Source organism: Setaria viridis, chromosome 1 (assembly GCF_005286985.2).
Source record: "Setaria viridis chromosome 1, Setaria_viridis_v4.0, whole genome shotgun sequence".
Classification (NCBI taxonomy): Eukaryota; Viridiplantae; Streptophyta; class Magnoliopsida; order Poales; family Poaceae; genus Setaria; species Setaria viridis.
Genome location: NC_048263.2, coordinates 6,520,416 through 6,544,832, shown reverse-complemented (window position 1 = coordinate 6,544,832; position 24,417 = coordinate 6,520,416). Strand labels below are relative to the sequence as shown.

The 24,417-nt window shown below is 47.3% G+C and overlaps 1 protein-coding gene and 1 long non-coding RNA gene across 2 annotated transcripts; one reads left to right on the top strand and one right to left on the bottom strand.

Annotated features, from left to right (window-relative positions):
* Positions 1-3,634: 3,634 nt before the first annotated feature.
* Positions 3,635-4,500, top strand: LOC117848874 (uncharacterized). The gene is made up of 3 exons (XR_004638960.2): positions 3,635-3,718; positions 3,911-4,045; positions 4,133-4,500. It is a non-coding gene; the product is annotated as an uncharacterized lncRNA (long non-coding RNA).
* Positions 4,501-13,781: 9,281 nt separating this feature from the next.
* Positions 13,782-14,405, bottom strand: LOC117853270 (uncharacterized). Its single transcript, XM_034735660.1, has one exon. The coding sequence runs from the start codon at positions 14,403-14,405 to the stop codon at positions 13,782-13,784; it is 624 nt and encodes a 207-aa protein (XP_034591551.1).
* Between the last annotated feature and the right edge of the window lie 10,012 nt (positions 14,406-24,417).

The window sequence follows — 24,417 nt, the reverse complement described above, 5'->3', positions numbered from 1 at the left end:
TTGTGTCCTACCGAGCATGCCAAGAGCGTGTTGACGCAAAATCTGGACCTTAGGCTTCTGCATTGAACATCACAGAGGATCTTGGAGATCTGCTTAACTCCAGTGCAGGCTCCAAATCAGCTCGCGAGTGGTGCAAGGCGTGCTAGTCAATTTGATCTGAAAATTGAGAAGGTAAACATTAAATTCCTGAGCCGATCAACGATGAATTGAAGCCTTTCAACTCATGGGTAGGCGTTCTTGAAATAAACACCACAATAGATGAATATTCAATGTAATCATGCGGTATAAATAAAACATTTAATGGCATGTGCCATTGCCTATATGATCTGACGGACTAAGATAAAGCATTGTAGAACAACAACAATAAAAGGAGCCCTTGCTAACCATGCTCATACCATAGACTAACAGATCTAGTCAATGTCTTGATAAGTGTAATTGAACTTAGACAAGGTAACATGAATGAGAGGGATTGACATCAATATATTAATCTAAGAGATTAGAACATAGCAAACAAGGACCTCTTGCCTACCGTTTACGAGCTAATTAAGCTAATGGAATCCTAATTAATGTCATGACCGTGTAATTGAACTTAGACAAGGTAATACGGTGAGAGGGCATTAACTTCAGCCCACTAGCTTAGTCAGACAGGCTCGTGGCAGTAAGGCCTCATATGCGCCCCTATCAGCTCAATGACGTCATGATGCTTCTGGACCCGACCGAAGCATCGGCTCTCTACAGTAGCGTACTGACGTCAAATGCCCGACGGTTAGCAATACGAGGAGCAGGGGTAACGATCTATCAGATCTAGCATGTATGAAGCAGTAAAAACATGCAAAATCTACCAGCCGATATGATCTGATAACTATGAATATTTAAACAAGGTGAGGGAGCTGATGAAGACAACCTAACTAGATCTAAGCCGTTTGATAACTGTGAGCAACTGTCGAAGACAAGCAGAATATTGGATAAAGTCTAGAAAGTTCTACTTGCAATCTAAGATAACTCGATAACTAGCCACACAACTGAATATCAGAATATAAGACTTATTAGAAAGTTCTGATAGAGGCGTAATGATCGGGTGACGATACTTACAAGCTCACCTGAGATCAAAGCCGATGCAGCCGTGCGCGCAGGAAGGAACTCATCAAAACTACTCTACTCCTACTCTTAGGGTTTTGGTGGCGTGTCGCTGAAAGGTTGTGTTTGATTGATTGATCATTTGATACAAGGCTCATGGGTTTATATTTATGCCCTGGAGAAAGCTAAAATCCTAGTCGATTACGATATTACTATTACAATTTTTAAAAACTATTACTGATAAATCTCCACGCTTTCCCTTATTCGGTAGAGTCGATTTCGCTTCGGACTGAGCCTGCACGGTCTTTCATCGGTCTCTGGAATCGTGGCCAACAGCGGCTAGTCTTGGTCAACACGGCGTCAACTTCAGGCTCTTTCTCTCTCCTCTATTAGCTATCAAAATGTTATCCACAACAGTTGAATCTTGTTAAAAACTGGTGTCTACATCTTCTTGACTTAATGTACTACTCTAAAAATTCAAATAAGCTTTATAGAAAGTTATTCCTTTTTTACGAAAACGCATGGCATGCCTTATAATCGAATAAGCTCAGAATGTACAGCACGCAGAAGCAAAGAAACGAAGGGACCGTAGAGGTACTAGTGCTACTATATTATATATAAGAAAAGTTAACTTCATGCTTCTCCAACTTCCCTGTACTGTTTATAATTTGTGTGTTACGCCATTCGCGTTTACTGTATAACTTCCACTTTCGCGATTCAAACTGGACTCTGGATGTCATCGTAACCACTCAAGGACTCAACAGCGCTAGCCAACATGATGGAATTCTTCATGAGGCTCTGAAAATAATCTCATTCTTGACAGTCCACCATTCTTGAGAAGCTGCCCTTCCGGCGATGGGTGGCATAGTAACTACCTTTCTTCAAGCTTTGACATGCGGTTGCCATGTTGGACGCGATGGGTGCGAAAGGAGCTAGTGACCATTAACGAGAAGCATGGAAAACCTGCTGTATGTTTGGCGAGTGAGAACGAGCAGCCGTGCGGTAACAGCAGGTGAACCAAATTGAAGAGGGCTGCGACACTGTCGCTTGCCCACTGACTGAGAATATTGCCAACATCACTTGTCCACTGTCCACTCACCACCGAGCAAGCCATCACTTGTCCAAATTTTCATTTATTTCCTCTTGATTATTATCTGAAACAACGGCTAACATTGCCCCCAGTATATAATTGGCTTATCGGGTTTGGCACTTTGGCCCCAGTATCGAACTATTATTCAGATGAGCAATGCTTTTATTAGTGTTTATATGAAAATAACCGCGCATGGTTTCTTCTCCTTTTTGTTGCTGTGCACCATGGTTGAATTGGATACATCCACAACTATACATGTGCTTGCTGCATTAAAAAAAGAAGAAGAAAAAGTCAAGCGTGAGGTTTGATTCAGGGTACACGAATAGCAAAGAACACTCTTGTACTGTCTCCTTTTCAACAGACTGTCCTTGGTAAAGATGGCATCTTGACCAATCTCCAGGCGTATAATTACATTGTTGACTGTGTTACGACATCTAGTGGGGCAGATATTTGTTCCAACTGAAAGCAGCTCCTACTGCCAGACCAAGAACAGTACCCCCTTCACCCCTTGGTCCCTTGCTTGTCGAGCATCTCCCTTACATTCCCATCTCTAATACTACTGTCAACAAATACAGTACGCATGGGTTTATCCGAGGGGTAGAATGTAGGGACAGAAAACAGCCCTTCATGGCTTCATATATTATAAACTGTGTATATGGATTTACATACTAAAGCAATATATACAGACCGTGGGGACACGATGCAGAACTACAATCGTATTGACAGTGCACAAGGACATGCAGAAAGGACACAGTAGAAGATTCCTTTTAACCCTGACCTGTGTATATATGGAGGCCGGTTTCTACTTCTAGTATTTGGCATCTTATAACAAGATTTGTCCATTCAGTACATACTGACAAGCATTAAGTTTGTCACTAAATGGACAATTAACTGGGACGTTTGACTGAGAAAAATGAGTGGCCTGCCTGAGAAAGTACATGCCATTCAGTTCTCTAAGGTACTCCATCCATTTTAAATTGTAGGTCATTTTGCCTTTTCTAGATGCATAGTTTTTGCTATGCATCTAGATATAGTATATGTCTAGATGCATAATAATATTTATAAATCTAGAAAAGCCAAAACAATCTATAATTATTCTTCTGGCTCAATTTTGCCTCATGTCATTTCATTTTTGATCCATTGTATTTATCCAGTCTGGATTCCTTCTTTTTAATATAATCGGCAGCTCTCCTGCCAGGTTCGTTTCAAAAAAAGTACTATACTATGTAACTAGAAAGAAAGAGCACATGAATTTCACAGACCTTTATTATTACTATGCACTACTGGAAAGAGAAGCAACTTAGAAACAAAATTACTAAACCTAAATGTGCAAATAATATGCAAAACTAACTACTTAAAGTTAATCATCGTACCCAAGGGGAAAATATGATAGTATTACTTCCACATTTGTACTTCCGATCCCTTTCTATATATAGTGCCCCATGCATGGGACAAGAGCAAGGGCAAGCTAGCTCACTGCCTTCTTTTACACTTACCCCTCTCCTGCGCTTTCTTCCCCTCCAACAGAATACCTTAAGCTTCACCAAAAAGGTATTCTGTTCAGAGTAACTACCAAAAAGGAATCCATTACAACAACATCACGGCCGTGTGTACATTCCATTATGTTGCTTATTATTCGTTAGTTCAAAAAAAATTATGTTGCTTATTATCTTTTACTGTATATTTTCCTTCGAAATTATTTTAACCCTCTAGTGCATGCATGTTATCAATTTGATCCTCCAGAGCTGAAGTTGATTGCCTCAATGGATAAAAACGAGAGTGCTGCTGCTAAGGAGGAGGCACCTGCAAAGGAGGCAAAGGGAAAGGACCAGCCGCAAGGAGCTCCAGACCCTGCACCTTACGATCCACGAGATCTAGGTACTTTTCCTACATTTTTTATGTGCTTATGTAATTTACTTAGTACTAAATTGGTTAGATTAACTGCTGCTGTACGAAAATTTGCAGGACTGCCTCCTGTGACGATTAACATAACAGATTTAAATCAAGATTTGGAGAAGGTAGAAATAAAAGTCCTTGATCCGGATAGCCCTTAACAATGTTTTATTGATGCTGGCGATCGAGTGAAGCTGCACGTCTGTTGGTCCTAGACGAGAGACGGCATGGAGATGGTTCATGGTAGACTAGTAGACTATTATGCATGCTTCTTTATATTTGAATAGAGTGCCGCTCTAGCTCTTGTTGTGACTAGATCGTAGAACTACCACTTGTTTCATGCATGTGATGTGTAAGGGGACCGATGGTTTATGGATTGCTTCGATGCTTTGTGCCGCCCTTTGTGATTTATGCAACAATGTTAAATGCCTGTTTATAAATGATATGGCACCGACACCAATTATGTATAACTATGATGTTTTTATTTGTTGCATCTCAGATTAAGATAGGCAGTTTATGAGGTATGAAACTAATTATCCATTTGTCACTCTTCGCAGAAAAAAATAAAAGGAAGAAGAAAACTATCCATTTGCTTGAATTAATTGTGTTGCCAATTGTCATTGTATTTTAGAGCCATGAAAGTATAAGTTCTTTTTGTAGGCCAAGCAATTTGGTTATCCTAAGAAGAAAAGTAATGAACACTAACCATAATTTTCTGATTCCCAGGGCAGTTACCATCTCATAGGAGATCCTGTTTCATCTAGTTATTAGAGTAATTTTGGATGGATAGTAATTAACATGAACAAGCACTCCCTTGCGTATGTGCCTATTCATGTTCATGTTCAAATGGTAACAGTGCCATTTCTGAGCACATACATCCACGGAGAGAAAACAAGCAAACTTGAGCTCATCAGAACTGTGTAAACATGGTAGTTATTATTTGTTAGAAAAATAATCTTCAATTGCCAAATGTTACCCATATATGATCAGCAACAAAATTGGCATTCATAGGAGTTTACTGTGTGAATCTGAGCAAACTGGTCTACAAACCGGTCAGACCAATTTTACAAACATTGTCAAATCTTTGATTGGACTTGACCATTGCATAGATCTCGTCAAGGCGATCGAAATGCATATGTAGAAAGTCCAATTTGGAGTTTTACAAACATTTTCAAATCTTTGATTGGACTTGACCATTGCGTAGATCTTGTCAAGGTGATCGAAATGCATATGTAGAAAGTCCAATTTGGAGTCTGGATGAGAGAGTCATGGCTCTGGCAAGATTCAGCCCCGTGCAAACCAGTCAGACCAGTTTGGATGGGCGGTCTGACCGGTTTGACCAGCCTAATCCGAGTTAGGAGTTGTCTTTTGACATAGGATTTGTACAACCTTCAACATCTATTGGGGGCAAAACCTTCCCACCCTATAAATATAAAGGGCCACAGCCGATTGAGGGTAACCCAATCGAATCAAACAACCATGCATTTACTTTTTATCTCCTAAACCCTAAATCTCTTCCAACCTCCCTTGATGTTCATCTACTGATCTCCACGATCATAGATGGCATCCTAAGGCTTGCTGGTCGACCTAAGGCATGTCGGTGACATCCACGTCCTGACGGGATCCCTCCCAGGTAAGAGCTTTGACGTTCTTTGCTAGTTTGCTCGTAAACTAGTCATTCTTTGCCACGTAAGTGCGTTGATTATCCCTTTGCTGGTTTGCTCGTAAACCTAGCCGTCATCCATCACGTAAGCATGGTAGTTATCCCCTTGAATGATCGACTCAGGTCAAATCCTAGGAACCCAGTCTAACCACCTTGTTGGACTGGTCTAATCGGTCTAGGCAGCATCATTGCCGTTTGGTCTGTTCGCGACCCACACACTCTAGTGCTCTCGTGTGTTGGTCCTAAATCTGCGCCAACACATTTTGGCGACTCTGCTGGGAAAGAAGATTTGGTGGCTCAAACCATTCTATCAAAACCTAGCTATTTACTTAATTGATCTACTATTTTAATTCACTACTGTTGTTGCATCTGGTCTTTTTGGACCGATTGCATCTATACTTGTGATATTGTATCAGACTGCTCAAGCCAATTGCATTGTGCTTTGCTTGCTGTTGCATATTGAAGATTAAAAGAGAAGCAAAATATTTGTCATTGGTTGCTTGGATTATCAAGGATATCTGGATTTGTTAACCACAAGACCAGAAGCATCAAGACCTATTATGGCGGACTATCCTTATGCTCCAAATATAACTATGACGAGCCCAAGGTACAATTTGCAAATACATTACCTATGTCTATTAATTTTTTTCAAGTATCACAAATTCTCATGTTGATGTTGCTAGACATAGTGATAGTAGGCATACTGCATCGGCTAGTAATTATTCAGATAGTTTTACTTATGCAAATTATAATTCTGAATGTTACATGCAAAAGCCATTGGCAAATAATATGCATATTTTAAATTCTAATACCACTAGCAACATACAACATGCACCTACTTAATCTCACACATCGGCTATACAACAAATTCAAAAGCTGGTGAGCAGCTATAAAGGCCAAACTAATATGGTGAGTTGGGGACGCGGAGGTCAGCTGTGCGACCCAGGGGGACGCGAAAGTCAGGCGAGTGTGTTAGATAATTCAGGCTCGGTCAGTTTAGTTTTGCTAGAATAAAGGAGCTCGTGTTGAGCGCGTCATTGTTCAGACTGCTGCTGCATGGGTTCATGCACAGTTTGTTGTTTCCGTTGGGTCGTAGGCTAGGTGGAGGTGATGGCCTGGTCTCCAAGTCGTGGGATGGCGCGGCTACTGCGGAGGCGAGAATATCGCTGCATCGTTTTACTTTGTAACTTGGGTATAAGTTTGTTTCAATATACAACAGAAAAGCCGAGCAGTTTTACGGCACCAAAAACACTATCTTCCATTGAGTTCTCGAGTGCGTGCGTGCGTTCCAGGTGTTCCAGGGAGGCATTCTTCTAATCCGGCGACGAGCGCTGGGATTTGAAGACAACAAGTGGTACCAGAGCGGTTACGCTAGCTGGGCACGATGTCATCGTTGCCTAACCTCGGGGGGAGGTCGAGGATGCCAGCAGGGAGTCGGAGGGAGTCACCATCACCACCGCGGCGCAAACCGCGCCCGCGGTACCGTGACGGGACACTCGTCATCGAGCGCACGGTGGAGAAGCGCGTGAAGGAGGTTGGTGGAGCCGGCTGGCCGATGCTCACCAAGACCAACTACGGCGCATGGTCGGCGATGATGCGCGTCATGCTCAAGGCGCGCCATCTCTGGAACGCCGTCAACCTCCACGACGCCGATGAAGATGATGACCAGATGGCACTGGAGGCTATCTGCAAAGCAGTGCCAACTGAGATGGTGGAGGCGATCGCGAACAAGACGAGTGCGAGGGTAGCCTGGGAAGACCTCAAGACGGCGAACCTCGGTGTCGAGAGAGTGCGCCTGGCGAAGGCGCACACGCTTCGCAAGGAGTTCGATTCTCTGTCCTTCAAGGATGGTGAGTCGATTGATGATTTCGCCGTGCGCATCAACAGTTTGGTGGCGCAACTGAGGACCCTCGGCGACGACATCGAAGAACCGGTGGTGGTGCGCAAGTTCCTCCAAGCGCTGCCGGTGCGTTTCCACCAGATCGCCATGGCGATCGAAACACTCCTGGAATTGGGGGAGGTTCCGATCGAGGAGTTGGTCGGGCGCCTCAAGGCTGCGGAGGAGCGGTACGGGCTCACGGGTGGCGGTGCCGGCATCGCGCAGCTGAACTTGACGGAGGATGAGCTAGTGGCGCGGCTGTCCCGGCGGCTCAACATCAGCACCGACCAAGGACAATCGTCGGGAGGCTCGAGAGCCTCAAGGGGAGGCCAGCAGCGCGGGCGCGGTGGCAGCCGTGACAGATCCGGTCGAGGAGGCCGACGGAGGGGAGGCGATGGCGGCTTCGGCGAGAAGAAGCCCGACGGCGGCGCACGCAGCGGCAATAGGGACGTTGCACGCGACGAGTGCCGCTACTGCGGTCGAAGGGGTCACTGGGCCAACGAATGTCCAAAGCGCAAGCGCGATGGGCAGGCCTATGCGGCCCAAGTGGAGGAGGACCAGGAGGCCCATACACTCCTGGTAGCGACGGCCGTAGAGGAGGTCAACGCCATCTCTTCCCCAACCCATCCGGCGGCGGCGGCGATCCACCTCGACGAGAGCAACCTCTTCGTCCAGCTCGGGGAGAGGAGCGATGGCGCCACTACGCGGTGGATCCTCGACACAGGCGCCACAAATCACATGACTGGTGCCCGGTCGGCCTTCGCGGAGCTCGACGCCGGCGTTCACGGCTCCGTGCGTTTCGGTGACGGGTCGACGGTGGGGATCGAAGGGCGCGGCACCGTCCTCTTCAAGTGCAAGACCAGCGAGCACCAGAAGCTGACGGGAGTCTACCACATCCCTAAGCTGACAGCTAACATTATCAGCCTAGGCCAGTTGGAGGAGGAGAAGTTCAAGATCGTGCTGGAGGGCGGCGCGCTCAAGATTTGGGATCCATGGCAGCGGCTCATGGCGGTTGTGCGGCGTGGGGCAAACCGGCTGTACGTCCTCAACGCCAACGTCGACAAGCCGGTGTGTCTGGCAGCACGCGGGCAGGAGGCGTCGTGGCAGTGGCACGCAAGGTACGGCCATCTTGGCTTCCAGGGGCTTCGAAAGCTGTCAAAGGGGGAGATGGTGCGCGGGCTGCCACGGATCGAGCAGGTCGATCAGGTCTGCGACGGTTGTCTCATCGGCAAGCAGAGAAGACTCCCGTTCCCGGCGGCAAGCAAGTTCAGGGCGGCGCGGCAATTGGAACTTGTCCATGCAGATCTGTGTGGGCCGGTTACGCCGCCAACGCCAGGAGGCAAGAAGCTGTTCCTGCTTGCCGTCGACGACATGAGCAGGTACATGTGGCTGGTGCTCCTGGCCACGAAGGATGAAGCGGCCGCGGCAATCATTCGTCTCCAGGCGCGGGCTGAGGCGGAAGTCGGACGCAAGCTGGGGACACTGCGCACTGACCGCGGTGGCGAGTTCACGGCGCGGGCGTTCGGGGAGTATTGCGCCGGGCAGGGAATCCAGCGCCATCTCACCGCGCCGTACACGCCACAACAAAATGGTGTGGTGGAGCGGCGAAACCAAACCGTGCTGGGGATGGCGCGGTGCATGCTCAAGGCCATGAACGTTCCAGGACGCTTCTGGGGAGAAGCTGTGACGATGGCTGTCTTCGTCCTCAACCGTGCACCGACCAAAGCCTTGGAGAATATGACGCCGTATGAAGCCTGGTATGGACACAAGCCTGCTGTTCACTTCTTTCGTACTTTTGGCTGCGTCGCGCATGTCAAAGCTGCGGGCGGATATCTGCGGAAGCTCGATGATAGGAGCACACCAATGGTGCTCATCGGGTACGAGCCGGGCACAAAGGCCTACCGGCTCTACAACCCGGTGACGGATCGCGTGCACGTCTCAAGGGATGTGGTGTTTGAGGAAGGTCGCGCTTGGAACTGGGAGGAGGACGGCGCAGGAAGCAGCGCTGGCAGCGGCAACGATCCATTCGTCATCGAGTACACCTATACGCCTGGTATTCTGGGCGCGACACCTGAAGGTGAGCCTATGTCACGCGCGGGCTCGAGGACGCCGGGCGAGATATCAAGCGGGCCAAGCACGGTCCGGAGCACGACACCGTCGTCAAGCAGCTCGAGTGTACGCTCGAGCGCGACCCCGAGTATGTCCGCAGGCATGGGAGCGCCACTGGAGCAGGAGGAGGGCAGCACCCCTGCTCCAGCCACACCGGCTGGGGTGGAGTTCGTGTCTCCACCAAGCCGCGGTGTCGATCTCGACAACGACCACGACGACGGCGCTCCAGTACGTTTTAGGAAGCTGGATGACATCCTCGCCAGCTCTGATCCAGTGGGGCAGCAGGAGCTTATGATGGCTATGGGTGACGGAGAGCCGGCCACATTCGAGGAGGCGCGGCGTGAGCAGAGCTGGATAAAGGCCATGAGGGAGGAGATGGCCTCCATTGAGCAGAACAGCACCTGGAAGTTAGTGGATCTCCCTCGCGGTCACAAACCGATTGGATTGAAGTGGGTATTCAAGCTCAAGCGTGATGAAGCAGGCAACATCGTCAAGCACAAGGCACGTCTCGTTGCCAAGGGTTATGTGCAGCAACAAGGGATTGACTTTGATGAAGTGTTTGCTCCAGTTGCAAGAATGGAGTCAGTCTGGATGTTACTCGCAGCTGCAGCACAAGAGGGCTGGTATGTGCATCATATGGACGTCAAATCTGCATTCCTGAATGGAGAGCTCAAGGAGGAAGTGTATGTTCAGCAACCGCCAGGTTTTGTTGCTGCTGGCCATGAGGCTAAGGTGCTGAAACTGAACAAGGCACTGTATGGGCTGTGACAGGCGCCACGAGCATGGAATGTGAAGCTTGATAGCAGTCTGCAGGACATGGGGTTCACACGGTGTGTCAGTGAGCATGGCATGTACACCAGGGGCATTGGAGAGTCACGAGTGGTGGTGGGAGTTTATGTTGATGATCTCATCATCACTGGTGCTAATCCGGCGGAGGTAGAAGCGTTCAAGGAGGAAATGCGGCAAGCTTTTCGCATGAGTGACCTTGGTCTTCTCTCTTTCTATTTGGGAATTGAGGTGAAGCAAGGAACCAACTCCATCACACTCGGGCAGGCTGCATATGCAAGGAAACTGCTTGAGAAGGCAGGGATGGAGAACTGCAACTTCTGCAGCACACCAATGGAGGTTCGGCTTCAGTTATCCACCAGGAGCACAACAGAGGAGGTGGATGCAACAATGTATCGCAGTCTGGTGGGCAATCTGAGGTATCTTGTTCATACACGGCCGGACATTTCTTTTGCAGTGGGGTATGTCAGCAGGTTCATGGAAAAGCCTCGACAGGAACATCTGGGTGCAGTGAAACATCTACTGCGCTACATTGCTGGCACAGTGGACTTTGGAATTGTCTACCCCAAGGTCACAAAGGGCAACAACAGACTTACGGGGTATTCTGATAGTGACTTGGGGGGAGACGTGGATGAGAGAAAGAGCACTACAGGGGTGATCTTCTTCTTGGGAGAGATGGTGATCTCATGGCAATCTCAGAAACAGAAGACGGTGGCTCTCTCAAGCTGTGAGGCTGAGTACATGGCAGGAGCAGCAGGGGCGTGCCAAGCTGTGTGGCTCACCAGGCTGCTGGGCGACATTGCAGGAGCCAACATCCAGCAACCTGTTCTGAAGATGGATAATCAGTCAGCGATTGCTCTGAGCAAGAATCCCGTCCTCCATGACAGAAGTAAGCACATAGATATGAAGTTTCATTTTATCCGTGAATGTGTGGAGAGTGGGAGAATACTCCTGGACTATGTGAGCACTCAAGAGCAACTCGCTGATATCCTGACGAAGTCATTGGGGCGAGCGAGGTTCTGTGAACTTCGTGACAAGATTGGCATCGTCAAGCTAAGGTAAAAAACGAGCATGAATTAGGGGGAGATTGTTAGATAATTCAGGCTCGGTCAGTTTAGTTTTGCTAGAATAAAGGAGCTCGTGTTGAGCGCGTCATTGTTCAGACTGCTGCTGCATGGGTTCATGCACAGTTTGTTGTTTCCGTTGGGTCGTAGGCTAGGTGGAGGTGATGGCCTGGTCTCCAAGTCGTGGGATGGCGCGGCTACTGTGGAGGCGAGAATATCGCTGCGTCGTTTTACTTTGTAACTTGGGTATAAGTTTGTTTCAATATACAACAGAAAAGCCGAGCAGTTTTACGGCACCAAAAACACTATCTTCCATTGAGTTCTCGAGTGCGTGCGTGCGTTCCAGGTGTTCCAGGGAGGCATTCTTCTAATCCGGCGACGAGCGCTGGGATTTGAAGACAACAGAGTGATCCTAGGGGACATTAGTGTCGAGGACATGACCCAAGTAGATGCTGAGGTCGGGCAGGCAGCCCAAGGGGACACTGGTGTTGAGGACGTGACATGAGCAGACGCTGAGGTCGGTCAGATGGTGCTAGAGGACGTGGTGGTGGAGGACGCAGCTGAGGATAGCACCGAGGCTGATCGTCATCAGGAGAGTCCGCCTAGGGATGATGTGTTGCCTGATGTGCCCCCTACATTTGGAGTGATCCCACCGCCATCCCGTACGCTATTGAGGAGGTTGAAGAGGATGACAAGAAGGAGAAGGAGGCTCTTGCTGGGCTGCGTGAGGTAGGAGCCCAGATTTCCGAGTACCTTCGTGTAAGTATACCGACCCATCTATTAGTTCATTTTCTTCTGCGGAGCTCTGATTGCGTGTATTTGAACAGGGCCTGTCTGAGCATGCTCATAAGAGAAAGCATATGGTCTTCCATTACGATTGCTTCCAGTCAAGAGCAACACAACTGGAGACTGAGCTTGAACAGGCAAAGCAGGAGCTCCAGAGGCAGCAAGCTCGACATGATGAGCTCATGAGAGGTACAATCGGCCGACCTGTCCTTAGTGGGCTTTGTTTTTGCGATCTTTATTCTGATGCAACCTTGCTGGTTCTGTAGATTCTGTGGTGCAAGTGACTAAAGTACAGCGGAGCCTTAGGGAGAGTGAGGTCGCCAAGGCGCGCCTCGAGACCAGCTTTGCTGGAGAGAGGGAGTTCATCAGCTCGGAGCTGGCAGGTTAGTTTTGCTGAGTTGTTAGGTGGTGTTTTGCTGAGTTGTTAGGTGGTGTTAAAGCATAGCTTGGGAAAGAAAAAGCAGTAAGGCAGTAGGTACGTGGAAAAGAAACCACAGGAGGATTTATTTATTCAATATGAGAAGGAAAATAGAGTACATAGATTTATATTCTAAGGGTAGAATCATCGTAGATGCTCAATGTTCCATGGGTTGGGGACGCCAGACCCATCTGCCCATTGTAGTTGGTATGTGCCTGGTTGGATGACCTCTTTGACGATGAAGGGGCCTTCCCAAGGGGCAGCCAATTTGTGCATGTCCTTGGTGGACTGTACTTGGCGAAGCACCAAGTCACCAACGGTCAAGGATCGTTCCTTGACATTGCGGTCGTGGTAACACCGTATCTACTGTTCATGGCGTGCATGCTGGAGGAGAGCTGCTACACGATGTTCTTCGAGACTATCGATGTCAACTTGCCGACTTCTTTTTGCCTCGCCTCTTCATAATATTGATTGCATGGGGGCACCAAAGGCCACATGAGACAGTAAGATAGCTTCTAAGCCGTACACCATGAAAAAGGGGTGTAGCCAATAGCTTGACTCTTCTAAGTTATGAGGCCCCATATGACATCGGGGAGCTCACGTAGCCACTTGATGGTGTACTTGGATGTGTCGTCAAAGATGCATGATTTGAGGTACTGAAGGACCATCCCGTTTGCACATTCCACTTGGCCATTGCATCGCGAGTGCGCTACTGACAAGTAGTATACGTCGATGAGGTTGTCTTGGCAAAAGTCCCAGAACTCGGTGCCTCTAAACTGTGCACCTAGGTTGGTTATGATTATGTTAGGCACTCCAAAATGATGCATAATTTCTTCCACGAATTGAGCTGTTTTAGCTGATTCGATGCTGGTGACAGGCTTCACCTCGATCCATTTTATAAACTTGTCAACTGCCACAAAGATGTGTGTGTAGCCACCTGGGGCGGTTTTGAAGGGTCCGACCATGTCCAGCCCCTAGCATGCAAAGGGACATGACGGAGGGATGGTGTGCAGGGCCTAAGCCGGAAGATGCTGCTGCTTGGAGAAAAATTGGCATCCTTTGCATTGCTGGACGAGCTCCTTTGCATTAGCTATTGCTGTGTTCCTGTAGAAACTAGAGCGGAAAGCTTTGCTGACCAAAGTGCCTGAGGCGGCGTGGGTGCCACATGTCCCCAAGTGGATTTCATGTAGTATTTTGATGCCTTCGCTATGTAGAATGCACTTCATCAGTATCCTAGTGGATGCGGCTTTTTTGTAGAGTTCTTTGCCAATGACGACGTAATTTGCACTACGCTGAGCTAATTTTTCATGTTCTGCCTTATCCTCTAGCGCCATCTGGTCAGTGATTAAGGCTATGAATGGGGTGCACCAATCTTTTTCTGCCTCAACCATCATGATTTCAGCAGATTTTAGGTCGGTCGGAGCATGAGCACTAACATCACCAGCCTGGTCGGGATCCAAGATTTTGATAGAAGGTTTCCGGAGATCTTGGACGAATACGCCGGTGGGCACCTGCGCGCGCTTAGACCCGAGCTTGGACAAGACATCAACGGCAACATTGTGGTCCCTGGAGACATGATGGAACTCGAGGCCACTGAAGTGGGCTTCAAGCTTGCAGATTTCTACACAGTAGGCATCCATGGAGTCCTTAGTGCAGTCCTAGTTCTTGTTGACTTGCTCGATCACCACCTTTGAATCACCATAGGTGAGTATGTAGGGAAACGGCTATACGAAGTCCGTGGATAAGAGCTTCATACTTGGCACCGTTGTTAGTAGCTTTGTAATGGATTTGGAGCATGTACTTGAGCTGCTCACCTTTGGGTGATATGAAGAGCACTCTTGCACGACTCTCCTTCAAGGTTTAGGGCGCCATCAAAGTACATGGTCCAATATTTCGGTCTCTCTAGGGAAGGAGGCTTCTGCATTTTCGTCCACTCTACCACGAAGTCGGCTAGAATTTGCAATTTGATCACGTGACGTGGGCAGAATTCAAGATCAAACTAGCCGAGCTCCACGGACCACTTGACAACTTGGCCATTGACGTCCCTGTTATGGAGGATCTCGTCGATGGGGAATGAGGAGACCACACAGATTTTGTGTGCCTGGAAGTAGTGACACAGCTTTCTTGAAGAAATTAGCACTGCATAGAGCAGTTTCTGCACTTGGGTGTAATATGTCTTGGACTCACTGAGGACTTCACTAACATAATATACTAGTCACTGTACTGCGTAGGCATGGCCTGGTTCTTGACGCTCTATGACTAGCACGGTGGATGAGATGTAAAGGTAGAGTGTTTTCTGGTTGGCCGAGGCCGTCATGACTAGAGGTGTGATGAGAAAAGTCTTGAGGTCTTCGAGTGCCTTGTTGGCCTCATCATCCCACACGAATTTGTTCATCGTTTTGAGGAGCTTGAAGAAGCGCGGACCTTTTTCTCCAATTTTGCTGATGAAATAGTTATGAGCCGTCATCATTCCGGTCAGCTTCACGACATTTTTCTTATTGGATGGTTTCATCATGTTTCTGGTTGCATCCAACCTGATGGGGTTAGCTTCAATGCCTCACTGGCTGACCATAAAGCCCAGGAGCTTGCTAGACGGGACACCAAAGACACACTTGCTAGGGTTGAGTTTCCAGCAGTAAGCCCAAAAGCTGTTGAAAGTCTCTTCGAGGTTAGCTATGAAGCTTTCCTCATCCTTTGTCTTGATGACCACATAGTCAATGTAGGCCTCGACGTTTCTGTGGAGTTGTGTTGTGAGGCAACCCTAGCTAGCCTTCTGGTAGCTGGCACCAACATTTTTCAACCCAAAGGTCATGGTGTTGTAGCAGTATATACAAAGGGCGTTATGAACACCGTCTTGTCTTGGTCAGCAGGGTTGAGGTCAATCTGGTGATAGCCTGAGTAGCAGTCGAGGAAGCAGAGCAGAATGCTCCCCGCAGTAGAGTCTAAGACTTGATCCATACGCGGAAGAAGGAAGGGGTCCTTAGGGCAGTGCTTGTTCAGGTCGGTATAATCAATGCACATTCTTCATTCACCGATTTTCTTTCTTACAAGGACTGGGTTTGCTAACCAGTCTAGATGTTTACATTCACAGATGAATTCAGTGGTTAGGAGCTTATTCAATTCTACCCTAATGGCCTCCTTGCGATCTTGGGTGAAGCGATGCAATTTCTACTTGATTGGCCGCACAGTCTTGATCAAGTCCAAGGAGTGCTCAGCCAGCTCCTTGGGGACACCAGGCATATCTGATGGCTTCCATGAGAATATGTTCGAGTTGTCCTGCAGAAAACTGGTAAGCGCGAGTTCCTATTTCTTCGAGAGGTTAGCTCCAATGAGAGCCATCTTGGTTGGGTCTTCAAGATCGAGACAAATCTTCTTGACCCTGGGGTCGGGCTGCAGCGCTGTGGAGGTTGGCTCCTTTTTAGAAATTGTTAGCTAATATGTGCTTATCTTCTGGACCTCTGCAACAATGGTGGTGGTGATTGCCGATAACTCTAGGGCCTCTGCAAGTTGGACTACCTCTGTGTCGCATTTGTATGAGGTCTCTACATCAGCGTAGATAGAGAGGACTCCGTTTGGAGCTGGCATCTTAAGGACAAGGTAGGTGTGGTGAGGAATTGCCATGAATCTTGCCAACATTGGCCTACCGAAGATAGCATGGTAGGAGGTCTTGAAGTTAGCCACCTCAAATGTTAGGTATTCAGTGCGGTAATTGGCCTGTGTGCCAAAAGTGATCGGCAAAACGACTTGGCCGATGGGATAGGATCCTTTTCCAGGAACAATGTCATAGAAGGGTTCTTCGCAAGGCTGGAGCCGCTTGAAATCAAAATCCATGCGCTTCAATGTCTCGGTGAAAATGATGTTGAGGCCACTGTCATCATCAATCAGCACCTTTGGGAGTAGGGCCCGATCTATGGTCGGGCAAACCACCAATGGGTAATACCCGGGATCTGGGATATAGATCCAATGATCTTGCCTAGAGAAGATTATGGTTTGCTCGGACCATCGTAAGTATTGGACTGACTGTACTGAGATGAAGTGGACCTCTCGTTGACATAGCTTCTGCTGGCAATTACTGCAAAAGGCATTGCAGCCGCCCATGATGATGTTAACCTGGCGCTCAGGCCGTTGAAAGTCTCCGATCCGTTTTGGTCAGCATTGGGTCGCTAGGCATCTTGTAGCAGCTGGTCATGGCGCTCTTCTCTGCTGCCACGATCGTCGCGCCTGCTGTTGCGTTTGTCACGTTCATCATCATGGCGGTTGTCACGATGGTCTTGGCAATGATCACCATCACGGCCACGGTAGTCGCGCTTGTTTTTATCCTGGCAGTAGTCATTGCATCGAGGTTGTTTATATTCCACCGAGATGCCAAGCTTTTTTTTCAAAGCCATACAGTCTCGCAGAGTATGACGCGCTTGCTTGTGGAAAGGGCATGGTCCACTAAGGGTTCTGTCCAATTCCTCTCTGTTGAGAGTGCTCTGCCTGGTTGGGTCACCTTCAGCAGTGTAAACCTCTGGGGCCCTTTTTCAAAATTGATGCTCCGGACATTCTTGGGGCTCGTCGTGGATTGTCTGGTAATAGCCATCACTCTGATGGCGCTTTTGGAACTTTACTTTGTATGCCTCTTCAATGTCAGCTTGGTCATTGACAATTTCCATCATTTGTCCGACCGTCTTTGGTTTTGCCTCATACAACTTATCGAATGCCTTCTAGTTTGTCAAGCTGGAACGGAAATACCAAATGATATCACGGTCATCAATGCCAGCCAGCCTGTTGCGGTTCTCAAAGAAGCAGTTGGCGTAGTCTCGAAGTGGCTCACCTTCTATCTGGCAGACTTGACCGAGCTTTTCCTTGTTGCCAGGTCGGCTGTATGTGGCCTGATAATTCTGAGTGAAAGCTCTAGTGAGCTGACCCCAACTGTCGATGTTGTTTTGAGGAAGGTTCTCCAGCCACAGGAGCGGAGCGGGATCCATAACCACTAGGAAGTAGGTGGCCATCTTGTCAAAGGTGCCGTTAGCAGCTCTTACGGTTGTACTGTATGTCTTGAGCCATATAGTTGGGTTGGAATGGCCGTCCTACTTTTTGTTGATGGCTAGTTTGAAGGTAGGTGGCCAAACAATAGCTCTAAGGCGAGGTGTAAAAGCGGCAAAGCCGTCTATCACCATGTCATCATTGTACTCGTTGTTGAAGTAGTATTGGTCGGGAGGAACCCTTCCACATCCGCCATAGTTGCGTCTAGGTGGATAATAGGCGTCTTCGTAGTCGTACTCGTGCGTGGGTGGGTTGTAAGCATCCTTGTAGTCGTAATCGTGCCTGGGCGGATCACGGGCACCTCCAGGGGCACCGTATGCATCGTCGTAGTCAGCGCGACGACGCATCTCATCTTCCTGGCGGCATCTGTCATCACGCGCCGCTTTGTGGTTGGGTATAAGTTGCAATTGTACTCGACGTAGCGACGGATCTCATACTCGTTGCGCTCATTTTGGTTATTATTTAGGTCGGCGCGTATGTCACGGTTCTGGCGGAGCTTGTGCAAATCTTCACGGAGATCGCGCTGCTACTCCGGTCAGCCTCTGTCTCCATCGTGGCTTCTCCTGCCACAAGGGCGGTTATCATTGTTATTCAGTTGACGATCATTGTTGATGATGTTGTTGACTGGAGGATTAGGCGGTTGGGTAGCTGGTGGGTTGGCGGCTTGTCTAGCCAGTGGGTGGCAGCTTGTCCAGCCGGTGGGTTGGCAGCTTGGATGGCGTTCTGGTGCACCTCCTCTTCATTGATTGGATCCAGCCGACCACCCCTGCGTTCACCTCAGCAACGGTCGGATCTGCTGTACCCAGATCGGCTGCGGGAATGTCTGGATGATGAAGATCAGGAGTGTGCGCGTCGCTCATTGGATCGCGCCTCAAGTTGGAGGGTAGCGGCTTGAAGTCATGCTTTAGCCCGTCGGACCTGATATGAGTCTGGAAGGTTGTCTAGCTTAGCGATGACAACCCCCAAGTTGGCCTAAGGTGTAGCGAGGACATTGTGGCTGGTCTGATTGAGGTCGGGTAGCAGATTGCGGGCCCACGCGTGATGCCTATATCTTTCCCAACCACCGCCTTGGTTGTCGTTGTCATGCTCATTGCGCAGCTGCTGGCGCTAGCCACCTGCTGCATTGGCATTTGCCGCAGGTTGTTGTTGGGCGCTGGCTTGCTGGCGTCATGCTGCGCGGTTTTGGTTCCTGGCATTATGGCCTTCTTCTTGAGATTCTGTTTCGCCATCATAAGGTGGCTCATCGATGGAGACAATGAACGCTTTGTGATCTGGTGTAGAAGAGTTGCTCTCATCATCGCTTCCATATTGTTTGGCGTCAGGATGATGAAGGGCACTTAAAATTCACTGCAATCTGGAGACTAGGCGGGTTCGGGTGAGTTTCCAGATTGGATCTGAAAGACTTGGCCAATCTTGGCGGAGTACTTGGAGGCCTAGTTCCGTAGTACGAAGGGAGCGCGGGATGGACCCTGCGCCAGCCTAGATTCGTGCAGCGCCACATTGGACATCTCTATGCATTCAGCGATAGTGCTACTGATACGATCTAATCCTGCGATCAGATTGGAGAGCATGGCTGGGCGGAGTCCAACAACCAGATCTGGAACCCTCGCTGAGAGGGAGAGCTCACCGACCTGCTGGGTAAGCGGCATGATAATCCTTGGGTGGAGAACTTGCCCCGCCGGAGTGGATCCAACGGAAGTCATGTTGGAGCTAGACGCCGAGTTGGCGGAAGTCGCTGAGTCGACAGGAGTCGCCGAGCTGATAGGAACCGCCGAGTTGATGTAGAAAGTGGTCGGAACAGAGTCAGCCGGCATGGTCCTGAACTGGATCTTGATCAGGTTGTCACAGAAGTCCTTCATGCTCCTGGGAAAAACGACACCGGGACGGGATGCCATCGAGGTCACAAAAGCGGATCTTGTAACCCCCCATCTGGCACGCCAACTGTCGGAGTTATGGATCCGGCAGTCTACCAGGGGGTTACCCAGGTGGTTGATTTGTAGGCAAGGGTGATTGCAAAACCAAGAACTTGAAGGTGATCACGAGAGCACAAAGGGACACAAAGGTTTTAGACAGGTTCGAGCCTCGAAAGAGTGGATTGTATTGCTTGGTATGAGATTCGATGATTGGATACCCTCAGGAGGTGCCCTTGGTCACCTTATATAATCCGGCGACCAAGATTTACAAATCGGTTTAGATCTCATCTACTCGGTCTTTACATGGAAGATAATCTGAGTCGGATTACAATACGTGTCCCACAATATCCAGGTAGATTTGGATAATCTCGTTGTCTTCTCGTGCACTCCAAGTAACTTCATGTCCTTGGCCCGCATGCCCTGGTTGGGCGGGCCTACTTGTCAGGTCCGGCTAGCATCCTGGTCGATGGGGACCTATGGGGTACCCATATCCCTTAGACAGGATGCCATCGAGGTCACAAAAGCGATCTCGCAACCACCCCTACCTAGCGCACCAACTGTCAGAGTTATGAACCCAGCAGTCCACCATGGGGTTACCCAAGTGGTTGATTTTTTGGTGAGGGCAAGACCAAAAACTTGAAGGTGATTGCAAGAACACGAAGGGGACACAAGGGATTTAGACATGTTCGGGCCTTCAGAGAGTAATACCCTATGTCCTGTATTTTGGTGGATTGTATTGCTTAAGATTGATCTGATGATCTTGGGGGGGGCCCTTGGCCGCCTTATGTAGGCTGACGACCAATGATTACAAGTCGGATTGAATCTAATGTACTCAGCCTTTACATGGAAAGCAATCTAAGTCGGACTACAAAATGCGTCCCACGATGTCCGGGTAGATTTGGACAGTCTTGTTGCCTTGACGTGCACTCCAAGGCAACTTCGTGGCCTCAGCCCGCACGCCCTTCCACAAAGAACTATGCCACATAGAGTTTCTACATCACAACAGCAAGAAGAAGACGTGAAGTCTTAAGGCAGATTGCGGTAGAGTGATAAGAATTATAAGAGAGGCAAAGTCTGAAGCTGAAAAGCCTATTGTCTTATTACTTGATAGTAAGAAGAATTATGATTAATTAGCTGTACAAGAGCATGTTAGACATAATAAAACAGCCATACTTCTATTAGTGGTTCAACATAGGGTGATTTCTAGCAACCCTAGAAGCACCGGTCTGACCGGTTCCATAATTCTGTCCAACCGGTCGACGAGTGGTGCTGTGAGCTGCTGTCAAGAGAAGCATGATATCATCCACATCAAGCTTCCTTGCCTCTCCAACACATTTGATAAGGTATGCTTTGCGAGTAATTACCAATCAAATCATATATCTTCAGCTAACTCATCTATTAGTGGTTCTATTATAAATAATTCCAACAGATCGATTGAGGATGGTAGTTTACTTGCTAGGCATAGCAGCCAATGCATTGTGAAAATTAGAAAGGTTGATAATAGTAATACTTTGGTATCTAATTTTCTCCATGATCATTGCCAAAGTTTGTCTCTACAAGGTTTGCTTGTGGTCATTCTAGATTTAAAACCAAATGATCAAAACTGAGAGCCATTGTGAAATCCGATATTAATATAGTGATAAGCTCTAAAACATCGGGTGCGAGAAGTACAAGGAAAGGTATAGCCGAATGGATTGGTGAGAAATCTGAACCATTTGCTTGCGTGGCCTTAAAGCTTTCTCCACAAAAACATAGGTTAGAGAAAATAAAGTATACTTTTGATTTAACTTTGTGTGATTATTTATCTGATATCTTGCTAGAGAACAATTTCATTCCATCACCTCTTGATTAGAAGATCAAAAGTATTGCAAGTGGCATAATTCATTCGATCATAATACTAGCAATTGCAATATATTTTGCCAAATTATACAATCGGCCATTGATACCAGACGATTGAGATTTTCTCAAACACAAGAGGAGGACCAATTGGTCTTGATGACAAAAAGTTACTAAATTGCCCAGCACCGACTAGTTCATGTAACGATGAAAATATTGGTGAAGAGGGGGATTCACAACCCTCAAGTGTTGATAAAGACATCATCCATGATTTGCAAGTTCAAGCAATTGTTGAGGACGATAAGCCTATCAAAATCCCAGATGTTACCAGGGGAAAACGGATTTTTCATCATCCAATCAAGAACATGTTACCCCTGGTCTGCTGGGCGAACAGGTCAAATCGGTTTGGCAAACAGGTCTGACCAGTTTGGACAAACAGGTCAGACCAGTCTCCCAAGCCGGTCATACTGGTTCAAGTCTGAAAAGTTCAAAAATGTTGAGACCTGAACATCCTATGGTGAAAGGAAGTAAAGCTTGTTGACGGCTGTTAGCATGCCATGTTGTGAACCGCAAGCACATGGATCAGTTGTAGCTCTTCCTTAGAGTACTCCCCTAGGTTTATCAATCCGTGGAACTTATAGCACAAGATCTATTTTAACTAGCATTATTAGTATGAACTTGGTATTGATGGGTGATTTAGATCTAATCTACTAAGCGTGTATAGATAGAGAATAGATAGAGCAAAGGTAACCAATCTAGAGCAACCTAAACTATGTATAACTTATCTTACACAAGGAAGATCCCGTCACGATCCCCTCTATCAGCATAGATAGATTAAAGGCACGATCAAAATTACATGCTATACTCATCAGTAGATCAAACATGCAAATCCAGTCACCACGACCACAAGAACATCCTAAGCAATCTATCATAGATTAATAGATTGAAAAGCAAGGAAACCCGATAAAGCATAACACCATCAAAGGAGGCATCTAGATCACTAAGAACATGAACACATCTATTACTTCACCATGAATGATTCTACATCACAAGATCACCACCGAGATCCTACCTTGATCTTGATGACTCCTAGCTCTAGAACTCTAGTGTGATCTACCTTGCAGGGTGATCACGCCGGCAGAGGTTCGCCTACGCTAACCCCAACAACTACACGGCCCTCGGCTCTCCAAAGATGTATCTCTCAAGCTCCTTCTGCTTCTCTGCTGCTTCACATCGAGTACGTCATCTTGGATATGGGGCTCGGTAGATTTTTGGGGTATTTATAGTCTAGAGAGCGTGTGGCAAAAATTGGAAGGCGAGGGGGCAAAGGAAACCCCCAGGCTGATCGGCCTTGGAGGGTCCATGTCGATTGGTTTGGGCCTTCCTTTTGGCCCCTTGCGAATTGCTTTGTCTCCAAGTCTTATTAGATGCTCAGGTGTCTTATTTTCACTTGCATGTGGGCCCAACACGTCGGTAGCTTCGGGATGAGATTGATCTTCAATAACTTTCCAAATCTCCGCTTGATCTTCTTTGATTCCTCTTTGATTCCGAAGTCATCCTTGCTCTATCTTCACAAAATTAGCCCTTAAGTCATCTTGGAGAATTGTTTGCCAAAGATGGGCGTCAGGGGGTACCAGAGGACCCAAGGCGATCAGCTTGGGCTCCTTTGGGCCAAATATACGCTTTTAGGTCCAATTCCCTGCAAAAACATAACATCCTCCAAAATATGTTGCACATGTAAAAATGACCGGTTTATTAGATGTAATCAATAGTTTAGGTATTAAATTCATGTCATTATTGAAGATAAACAAGGGTAAAAGTGTGTCAATAACGAGCCTCAACAATCCCCCCACGCTTAAACCTTGCACTTGATCACACACAAGAAAACATAATGCTCTCATAGGATTTTTCAATTAATATTCAAGTTGCAACCAACCTTCTCTAATATTGAGGGTAGATATTTCTTAAGCACATCCCACAATATATTTATTCTTTTGCTCTCAATTTTAAACAAACCTCAGAATACTTTCAATAAAACTTTTTCAAAAAGAAACTGAACCGAGATCAACAATTTAAACTTCCTTGCAATTGCTCATATTCTCTCAGCTCATCAAGTCTCTCAAACCTATGCTATAACTTCTCCAACCTATTATCACGCATAAAATATGTGTAAGGCTTTATCTGGATCTTTGGGAAGTTTAGTCTTAAAAAAATATTATAATCAGAATATTATCAAAACAGGAAAGACTTCTGATGGATCTTACTGAAACTTGTCAAAAATGTCACAAAAAATAATTGATCATGGAGAGGGAGAGAATGAACACACACATTTTGATAGTGGACATGTGTAAGTGCAAAGAGTGATCGCGAGACACAAATGTAGTTCTCGTAATCGGATTGCACATGGTTGGAAAAATAACTATGGAATAATCGTTAATCTTGAGAGCACTTGGGATCTTTATGAATCTCAAAGAACTGAGGAGTATTTTTATTTCTCCTTTTATTTTTAACACTTCTTTCATTTTTTTTCTTTCTTTTTCACAATATATGTTTTTTTCTTTTTGCTCCTCAGAACTCTTTGCAACATATTACTTACTCAGCAGTAGTCAGAGATAATACGATGACTCCCCATGCTTAGATGATGCTCATCTTGAGCATGAAAAGGAAGAAGGACAAATTGCTGATGTAAGTACCAAAATCTTCGATCTTCCAGAAAAAAATATTTAATTCCTCTAGAGGGACGTCCATGCCAAATTTCGGAGGTAACAGAGGGGGAAACACCCCAGGCCGATCGCCTTGAGGGTGGCTTGGCCGATCAGCCTGGCCCCTTCTAGCCTCTGTTTCCTTCACTTCTTATTCTATGCACTGGTGGTTG

Excerpts from the sequence above, each read along its gene's own strand:
- LOC117853270 (XM_034735660.1), bottom strand. The coding sequence starts at position 14,405 with ATGGATGCCTACTGTGTAGAAATCTGCAAGCTTGAAGCCCACTTCAGT.